We start from the raw sequence: 10724 nt of genomic DNA, 5'->3' as shown, positions 1-10724 counted from the left end.
GCGCATGTGAGCGTGCCCCACCGGCTAGCTAACGGCCGCCGCTCTGTACTGCTCCCATACGGCAGTTACAGCTGATAAGGTTGCGCCAAACGACGATGCCGTTGCCCCGCCCCCCCAGTTATCACAGATGTTGATGGTTAATGTATTGCACTACTACATGAAGATGGAAAACTATAGTCAAGGACGAGGAAAAGTTACAGTGAGTAAGTGAGAAATGTTGAGATGATGAGACTGAGAATAACAGGTTATATTAAAAGTGCATGCTATATACTCAACTATCTGAATATTAGCTATACTAATGGGCCGCAAAACTTGCTCTCGTTTCGAGAGCTTTGGTGGATACAATATTAAAACTAAAACCAGAAACAAGAGACCAAAAGTTAGAGACCCTTCCCAACACTGGGCTCACTGCACAGATTTAATCATCACCGCTGCTATGGAAATTACTCGACTGATACAATGTCATGGGGGATTTTTTTCCTATCGGACAATATGCACTTCTCTAAATAAGCCACCCATTCTAAAGATGAATGTCAGGAAATGAATGATGGAGCGGTCAGCAACACAAGTATGCTGTTCATGTGGATTGGTTTCTGTTCATGCGACAGACAGAAATGGTGTCAAATCCTTAGCCTACATTTTAATGTTCTTTCATGAGAAGAATGGCAAACGCCCACGGGAGTCTTTTTTTCCTACTGACAAGCTAGCTGCTTAAGCCTAATTAGAATGTGGATTATAGAACTGTTATAAAAATAACATTGATTTTATAGAAATTACTTTCAGGGTGACAGATGAGACATTTGTTTATCGTGACTACATTATTACCATTAATTAAATCCTCACAAAGAAGTATAGTGCCTTGCTCTATGTCTTTTCATAGCACTAAATGACAGAATGCACTACTAAAACAAAGACCAGCCATTTCGTGGGCTAATAGCTTTTGTCGCATTTGACATGAGAGAGACAAAGGCCTCTTAAAAGAAAAGGCTTGGTCTGATGAGAAATCTCTTTATTTGTTTATTTTCCTGCTCTGTCTCGGGAGCAGCTTTTCAATAGCTGCCTCTCTTAGAGCTCTGTCAAGTCAATAAGGTAGCGGAAAACCATCTCAACATTGTGATCTTATAGACTGTTTGATGCCTGGAAACTAGCTATACTGAACAAAGTCTTTGGGATTTCCTACTCTACACACACTGAGGTTATAGTAACAGGGACAAGGCTAATTCTGAGAACATTTGTCGTCTGTAGCTGTCAGCTCTTCATTCTGAGACATTCTATTCGTTGTTTGAGCCCATTTACTTTGTTTGACTCTCAATATGGTTTGGCACAAAATGTGATTCATATACCCCACAAAAAGGGGAATTTACAACTAAAAGAGGAACAGGACAACCTCACTCTGCTCAGCAAAAGAAGTTCAGAAGTTACAACACTCCGGAATAATAGACATAATTCACTAATGGACTGTCAACTGAGAACTGAAACCTACTCTAGATGTGTACCGTCTCTCTCTCTCTGCAGCCCCGAGTGGTTGGCTGTCCATCTGAAAGGATCAACGGCCCTGTTCAGACCTGCCGTTAACATGTGTCTTTGGGTGATCCGATCACAAAAGTGTTTGCCATTATTTTACTACCTTTATAAAGTATAGGCATTGTGGATCACCGCTCTTGTAAAACACCCAGTTCTTAATGTGGCCCAGGACACACTGGCGTACACACTGCTAAAAGAATGTGGCCAGATATGGCCCAGACCACCTCCGATTGTGGTCTGAGCGATCGGACCTCAATGCGTCTTGGGTGCGTTCACACCTGTACTTAGAGCTGTCTCACCCAGGACGCATATTAATACCAGGTTTCAACAGGGCCCTATAGCTTCTCAAACCTCCTGCTGTGCAGGACCTAACATGGGCTACAGTATATACTCGGTTCTGGTGAACAGGCGTTTGCATTAGCACTGGCACTCATGTAATATAATGTATGATGGTGTAAATTCTATAGTTTTGCACTTAAGTCAATCAAACTACACCTGCAGACCTGTGCCTCTGTGTATGCCTCTCCCATGTATGTCCACATAAAAGCACCATAAGAGACATTAAATGAAAAAAAAAATCTCCTCTAGACACCAGCAGGGTCTTTAAACATGCTAAACACATTGTAAATGCAGCACCTGCAGTATTTGAGGAGCACATAAAAACTTTCTGAACAGTTACTTGAGATAATCATTTGGCTCTGAATTGCTGCCTCAACATCAGAATGGACCGCTGCTGCTGCTGCTGCTGCTTAGTAATGTGTTTGATGAGAGAAAAAAGGGGGAGCCATTCAGCAAATAAGAGAATTTCAGAAGTAGGATGGTTAGGTGTTTTTAGAATAAGGGTTTTATCACATGTTGCACGCTCTATGCTTACCTCTCAGATGACCCAAGCTCCATTAAGTCATTTCCTTCTAGTTTGCTAAGAGGCTTTTAGTCCATGCTTGCCTCTCTGACACTTACAACACGGAAAAACCATCACCTTGCTGGCTTCATGGCTCGGGCCGTGTTCGACAGCATAATCAAAGTCACGGTGAAGACTCAGCATCAGACCCACAGAGCAAAGTGCCAAAAAGGAACAACATTTGGAACTGTGTTGATTGAAATAATGTAATAAGCATGGCCATAAAATGATCAATAATATACAGAATACTGTGTAACCATTCATTCCCTAAGCAGGACATTCATCTAAAGCTCTGACATCATCAACCAATGTGATTCACTCAACTAATCCATACTTTTAGTATCAGGCTGCTGGTTATAAAGCTGAACTAGCATTCAGACTATCATGAGGTACTAAAATTCACTGTTGAAACCCTACAGGCTAATGAAATTATTTGAAGGCTATCTCTTTGAGACAGGTTACCCCGCTCCATTTCAATTTTGGATTTACTTAGGATTAGGCTTCAGGGTTGCCCGGGGCCACACTGGATGCGTGAGCAGCACGTGGTGGCTGTCTCGCTGAACTGCTGCGTCTCTCACACGCTTATGTCCACACCAACAGCGTTTCTGCTGCAGCGCTGCTACTGAGTTTGCCTTTCATAATGGCCATTTAATATCATTGTAAATGTCATTTATATTTATTTTAGACAGAAAAAGGTTTAGAAGCGTGTGCTCATTTATAAATAATAATCCACAATTAAAAGCCGATACTTTATTAATTTACGGAGCCGTGCTGCAAATATTTCAGAATAAAAGCTGTGTGTTAACAGATAAGGGAATTTTGTCCACTGAAAAACACTACAGGGGATTTTATTTTGAAACGGGAGTTATCAATAAATATTTACTTTTTTCATGTCTGTGACATATTCTACAGATATAGTCATGGAAACTGTAGCAATGTTGCTGGAGTGATGTCCATATACTGTCAAAAGATCGTTTTCACTGTCGAGGGAGGAAAACACGCTGAAAAAATAGGCGAGACCTTGAATCTCTAAAAGAGACACGCAGCTTAAGCGAGCAGTGTGGCTGCTCTTACCTGTTAACATGGGCGCAGAAAATAAAAAACAAGAGGTCCCGCGACGCACTGCCCACACAGGCAGTGTGGCCCGGGTTTATGTATCAGGGATTTTTCTTTTTTTTATGTATTTTTATGATTTTTTTTAAACTAAAATGTGTTATACAAGTAGCAAACTCCTTGAAGGAATAACATAATAATTAGGTTGTAGTGTTGTCAAAAATATAGATTTTTCGAAACATACTGTACCTATACTGAATGTTTATAATATATTATTATGAGGCGTTCAAACTCTGCTTAGGAAAAATGACTATTGGGTGAAGGTTAATTACAACGTTATCATGATGTGTTCAAATGTAACCTCGTAAAAAATTAAGAGTTTGAGAATTTGAGTCGTTTGAGGGAGATGTTTTCACAGTGATATAAAATAGATATTAGAGAGGGAATTATGACCTGTTTAACTTCCTAACACTAGCTCTAAGCAGCTTGCCAAGATTTTTTTTTATCAAAGCAAATATTTAAATAATCATTTGAATTGTGTGTCTTTATGCAAACAACCACTATAGATGAAAATAACAAAGTACAGTACCGTGTACAGTACCATCCCACCATAGAAAAATAGGGCTCCCCCGTAAGCTATGGTGTAATTTGAACACTGGAATTTACCATGTGCATATTGTTTTTTGTGTAAAATACATCGAATATTGAATGACATCAGATCTAAAATGTTATTCCTTCATTTAGCGCAGTGATTTAAAAAGTGGCATATACAATTTCTGAGTGGCAGACTAAAAAAAAATACTTGCCTGCCACAGTGGATGGAAGAGAAAAAAATGAATTTCAAACCCTGCTTACAATATAATAAAAGTAATAACAGCAAATAAATCGGCTGGACTTATCACCATTCATCTCTTTATCCCCCATGATCTAATAAATATAATACCTGAAAAAAATATTTGATCACATATGCTAATAGCATTGCATTATTGTCTTAAAAATATTTAGCCAAAGTTCTGATTTTCTGAACACTCAACACTATAGCACAACAGCCAAACTATAAATGTGACACTTTCCACAAGACCTGGCCTACAATTATAGAATTGTCCGTGTTACAATTATTTAGTTCACCATGAACACATCAGAAAACTTCGAACACTATATGTCTGACTTTGTAATATATTTTGGATTGAAATGGCCATGTAAAGGACAGAAACATGACAACTTTTATGGCAAACAAATCAACAAAAAACATTTCTTAATAACTCTTTTCTTATCAGCACAGATAAACGGATTCCATTTGTCTAACAACTGTGGGTCAAGGTGTCAGTAAACCAACAGGAGAAAGCTGCAGGTTTGCTGTTCTCATCAACACCACTGCAGGCTGCATCACCACTCATCATGTGATCGAGTCACATGAGACATCATCCCATCTGTCACCAGACGCTGAAGCTTCCAACATTTCAACAAGGAGCCCACATTACAGTAACAACACGACAGTAAGGGCACATCTGAAGGCAGTTGAGCTTTGTTGAACATGTTCAGATCTCAACTCAACACATTAAACACAAACACAAACACACTGCACGCTGTCTCCTTCATTGGTGATGCTGCCATCAGTCAGCTGACTGCTGCAGTGTGGGCTAACCCACTGCGCTAGTAGCATCCAGCTAGCTGGCCAGTCATCACAACAGTGACAAGGATGTATTTGTACCTAGATGAACATCCGACTTGTCACGTTATATAGAATAATCTAAGTTAAACCAATGACTACAGTTCCTGTTACGTGTAGCTAAAACGGTTAATGACGCCTCTGCGCCGAGCTAGCCGCAGCTAGCTTAGCTGCTCTGCTATTTGACACGAATGACATTTTGTTTAATAAATACAGCATGAAAAGCATAATTACAGATGTTGGTTATACTACTAAAGTGTAACCTTAACCCACACTTGATTGTCAGATTAAAACAGATAGCTTGTATATAGTCGTGATTCACAGTTTAGCTTCATAGCTTGAGAGGTAGCTAGCTAACATTAGCCCCCGTATGCTACATTCATGGTAACTGGGAATACACACTGTTGTGTGAAAAACCATGACTAAGACTTTCTCATTCAATTTCTACTTCCCTGTATTACTATCCTGGATCCGAGCTGAATTTTTTTTCCAACTGAAGCGTAACAAGAAATGGTATTTTGCCAAATAAAAGCTTGAGATAAGCGGAGTATTCTAACAAGAGCTTCGTATTCCTGACTGTTCCCATGTCCTTGAATGCAGCACGACAACCTTGCTAGCCACTAGCTACAGCTGAAGCTAGAAGCTAGCTACCTCCAGCAGCCTGCTAGCGTTACATACTTAGCCGAGGTTGAGAGATGTAGTTTCGGGTCACAGCCTGGGTGTGTGTCCTCGCCGCTGCTGCCAAGCCGTTCACGTCCATCGCCCTGTTTGCCACCAGTGTTGCCATCTTGGGATAAAGAGCAGGAGACCTGGAGAAAGCTAAGGATGATTCAGAGAGCTGCTCTAGATGCTGCTGAATAACATGAATGACAGCAGAGCGCTGGTCATGTGACACACCGAGGACCCGGATGTCTCCTGCAGAGGGGATGGAGCTGACTGATGGGCGCATGAGCAGAAAATATGGGTAAGTAGGGGATTACCTTTTAATCATAACACGTTACCAAAGCAAGGTGTGTAAGTGGAACATCTGATTAGATAGATAGATAGATAGATAGATAGATAGATAGATAGATAGATAGATAGTAACTTTATTGATCCTGAGGGAAGTTTCCAGTATCACAGTTCCATAGTACTAAACATGTTAGTAAAAAGGCAGTAAAAAGTTAGTAGTACAAAGTACAAAAAAATATACCAGATATAAAAATACAAGGAGATGAAAAAAACTGTTAAAAGTGAATATAGTGCATGGTAACAGCTGTGATACACGACTATTAAAAAAGTGAATATAGTGCATTATTATCTGTTTATAGCCTATAATAAAACATATAAGCACTTGCATATAGGTAGGTGTAGCATGCAGCTATTATATTTAGCTGCCAGTTCTGCTGCATTAAAAATAAAAGCAAGTCTGGGGTCCTTATCAATCAATCGATCAAACTTTATTTATTTAGCACCTTTCAAACAAGTCAAATGCAATTCAAAGTGCTGGACAGACAAAATATAGAGTGTTAAAAATGGATTTAGAGACTATAATGCACACCAAAACAACCAAGATAAAAGTTCATTGAATAAGAAAGCGATAAAAGATTGGTATTTAAGATAATAAAAGATAAATAAAATACAAGGAATACAAATAACAATAACAAATTAAATTAATAAAAATTATGAAACTACACAAAATAAGCAGATTGTATTGAAATAATGAATTAAAATAAAATAAAAGAGATAATAATGATCAGCATTAAAATGTTGATTAAACGAAATAGAGTAAAATAAACACTAAGATGATGATGATGATAAATAAAATAAGTATAAACAATAAAACCATAAAATTATAAAACACTACATAAAAGCCAGACTAAATAGATGGGTTTTTAGTTTACGTTTAAAAATATCTATATTTTCAGCTCCTCTCAGTTCCTCTCCTCGTAATGGCTGAAAGCAGCATCACCAAATGTTTTTGTTCCGCTTTACGGAACAACTAAAAGAGAAGAACCGGAGGATCTGTGGGACCTTCCTGGTTCATAAACCAAAAAGCATTTCTGCAAGGTAGTCTGGTGCGAGGCCATGCGGTGCCTTATAAACTAATAAAATAATTTTAAAATCAATACAAAAACTAACAGGTAACCAGTGTAAAGACTTTAAAATAGGCGTAATGTTTGCTCTCCTTTTGATTTTAGTCAGCACTCGTGCAGCAGATTTTTGAATTAATTGTTGCTGATTTATTGTATTCTTTGGTAGACCAGAAAGGAGAGCGTGGATTTTTGGGGAAATGTGCCAAAGTATTCATATTGTGTTTCTCTCTTAGCTTATTTGAATGTATGCTTGCTGCATTTGAGAGCTACATAGGCCTTCTTCCCTGCAGATATTTTGATTTATCATCAAATCGTTATCATGTTATATCAACATCACAGCTTGTATGCTTTTGTCACAATTAACGACAAGTTGCTAGTTGGTGCCGAATGAAAAATAGATTCAAGAAGATATGAAACTCAAGTACTTTCCTTTATGTAATTCCATCGTTTGGCCACTGTGATGGCAATTTTTTTTTATTTGAACAGATTCCAATGATCCATTATACACAGGTAGATATAGGTATGATCTTATGCACACCCAATTCATCGTCGTTATTTGCAGTTTAGTTTGCTGTTTATTGAAGTAGTTTGAAGAAAGAGATGAATGAACGTATACTGGGATTTCCAATTCTGTAGGTTGTAGCGTTGCGGTAAGGACTGAGCCGTGGTACATGGGGCGCCCGCCCCCTACCAGGTGAGCTATAATAATAAATCATTCTTGAACTTAAACAACATGTTCTCATCCCACCTCGTCACATGCTGACGCTTTGTCAGACCCCTCGGCCTAACTTTTCGGCCACAGTAAACACATGCTTAATGTTGTGACAATGTGACTTGATGTTGTGAACACAGGACATGAACGAATAGCTGATTGTAAAGTGAAAGTGAAAGATAACGCACGGCACACAACACTAAACAAAGGCCCCAGCTAGGCTACTATTTGAGATAATATGATAAGATGTTTAAAATCTGACAGAAATGCTTAGTGATTTGTAGCTCTGGAAACCTCTGCACGCACACACACACACACACACACACACACACACACGCACACACAATCACAGACAATATCCTGTTGAGTGACAGGTAAAATTACATGATAGCACAAATTTCCCCTTAAAACCCTTTAGTTTGCCGTTTTCCTCGTTTTTGAGGCTCCGATCCATTCTCATTTGACGCAGCATGTTCTGCACAATAGCCTGTAAGCGACTTTTTGAAGATGATTTTGAACCATGCCCCCTGCACAACCAACACAGTGGCAGTCACACATCACATACAGACATGCACAGCTCTCTCTCTTTCTCTCTCTCTCTCTGATGGCGGAAAAAGCACTACAGACTGAAGTGGTAAGCACTGCCGTGGTGAGGCTGACGGCAACCCCTAGAGAGCTCATCCAAACGTTTCAGGCCGCATGCAAAAAATAGCAAATTAATGCAAGTGAAGGGCTTCTACCTACAGGCGCAGTGCCCTCATTTTCGAAATACCATTTTTTTTTATGATGAGTTCAAAGGGATATGATTTCCCTCAAACTCCTCAGATCCAGCCATCTAGGCAAATAGGTAACATAATATCCACGCATTCATTTTGTATGTTTACTGCTGTTGATGTTAAAGCAGGAGACTCACAGGGGATCATACCCTGTTGCAGACAGGTCACCTCTTTTAACCTTTCCGTAACTTTGTAGCTGCACAAACCAATATTTTTAATATGAACAATAAGTAAAATTATTATAATAATTAATATAGAGCGCAGACCTCCACCAAGGTGCCCAAGTACGATTGCCCCCCCTCTCTGTGCAGCTTGCGCCATCATCCACGTGTATTTTTGTTTATGTTGAGATCAGCTGTACGTAGCGGAGCATCGTAAAACACTTCATTCAAACTGGACAGAAACAAAGTAAAACTCACCTAAACCATCGTCGTTACTCTTTCCAACAATCACCAAGTGTGCTTTGGTCAAACTCAACTGTAATTTCACCAAGTTTATTGTGAAAAAACGCTGAATCTAGGTGTTCTGCTGGCAGACGGAAAAAGGCAGGGTGACGCATCATGAACGCGTCATCAGTTACACTGTGCATGTCTTAAAGCCTGTGGTGTTAATGCACAAGTGGAGCGGAGTTATTAAAAAAAAAGTCCCGAAGCCGGATCATGATGTGGATCGCCACCAAAATCTAATGGATTGTTTATTGTGCCACACTCCACTCCTCCAAAAGATTTCATTCAAATCCATTGCAGACTTTTGGAGTAATCCTGCTAACAGACAAACAAACCAACAAACCTACGCCGGTGAAAACATAACCTCCTTCCTAGGTCTTCGGCCTTGGCGGAGATAATCATGTGAAAATGGTTCCCTTTAGGGTTGAATTATCATCCAACTCTGCAGTTCTATGGAGCTGAAATAATGACAGTAAGTTTTGGCATCGAGAATAAAATTTGACATTGAAAAATGAAACATTGCACTGAAAAAAGTTCTTCTGATTTCATCTTTTTTCAGTCTCTTTTTTTCACGCAGACAGTTTTTTTTTCAATCTGAAGACGATCCTGAAGATTGTCATTGAAAAACACCAGAATGCATAAAAATATTAAAAGAACTTTTAATGCCTTTTTATTTTTTCAGTGTCAATGTTTCCTTTTTCAATGGCAAATTTTATTTTTCAATGCCAAAACTTACTGTCACTGTTCAGGCTCCATACAGTTCCCCTCAGCTCTACAGAGCTTAAAGCAGGAGCAGGCAGCTGTTTTCAGTGAAAGAGCTCTGATAAGCACCCGTGTTCATTTTGGCACCTGGTTTTTGTTAGTTTTAGTCATAACAGTCAGGCATTTTAGTCTAGTTTTCCTCAGTGAAATTTTATTCTCATTTTTGTCATTTATTTAATATTTTTATGTCATATGCATTTTGAGTTACAGGTGTCATTCTTGTATATCGGGAGCATGGCCGATAATGTTGCTGGGACAATCTAACGGGGGTCTGGTGGTCCTCCCAAAGCCCCCAAGAAGAGCGCCCGGTCACTGATCCCAATTTTCGTAGTGGCCAAACGGTGGTACTGCAACTTCTGTGTCCGTCACGTGATGCCATTTGGCACAAAAATACTTTTTCCCATAGACTTACATTGGGAAAGAGACGTCTGTAACTCAGCAGATAATTTTTTTTTGAGGTGAATCAACTTCCCAGTATGAACACTCTAACAGTCCTTATTTAAATCATTAGGTCCTAAAAGTTGTAAAACGCACTAATAGCCAAATCCATAGTTATTCCCGTCCTCCGTTCATGTGAATGAGACCAAGACTGTGACGACAGCGCAAGCCGTGACGTTGGGACCTCGTGACCGAGTCATGTGACCGAGTGGACGCTACTGCGCCTGTTCCATGTGCCCAATGGATGCGGAAGATCGCCGGAAGAATGATCCACTTGGTTAGGATTAGGCAACGAAACTAATTAGGTATAGGAAAAGATTGCGGTTTGGGTTAAAATAACTCGGGAGGTGGTGTAACTTAAGTAAAGG

The 10724-nt window shown here is 39.5% G+C and overlaps 1 protein-coding gene across 1 annotated transcript in view; it reads right to left on the bottom strand.

Annotated features, from left to right (window-relative positions):
- atp6v1ba (ATPase, H+ transporting, lysosomal, V1 subunit B, member a) overlaps nt 1-6107 on the bottom strand; it is a 38784-nt gene extending 32677 nt beyond the window's left edge. Inside the window, exon 1 of the mRNA XM_037783384.1 lies at nt 5826-6107. Within this exon, the coding sequence (XP_037639312.1) occupies nt 5826-6096 (271 nt within the window). The 5' untranslated portion in view covers nt 6097-6107. The remainder of the gene's footprint in view (nt 1-5825) is intronic.
- Nucleotides 6108-10724: the final 4617 nt, after the last annotated feature.

Source organism: Sebastes umbrosus, chromosome 10 (genome assembly GCF_015220745.1).
Source record: "Sebastes umbrosus isolate fSebUmb1 chromosome 10, fSebUmb1.pri, whole genome shotgun sequence".
NCBI classification, from domain to species: domain Eukaryota; kingdom Metazoa; phylum Chordata; class Actinopteri; order Perciformes; family Sebastidae; genus Sebastes; species Sebastes umbrosus.
This window is presented reverse-complemented; position numbering and strand designations above follow the sequence as displayed.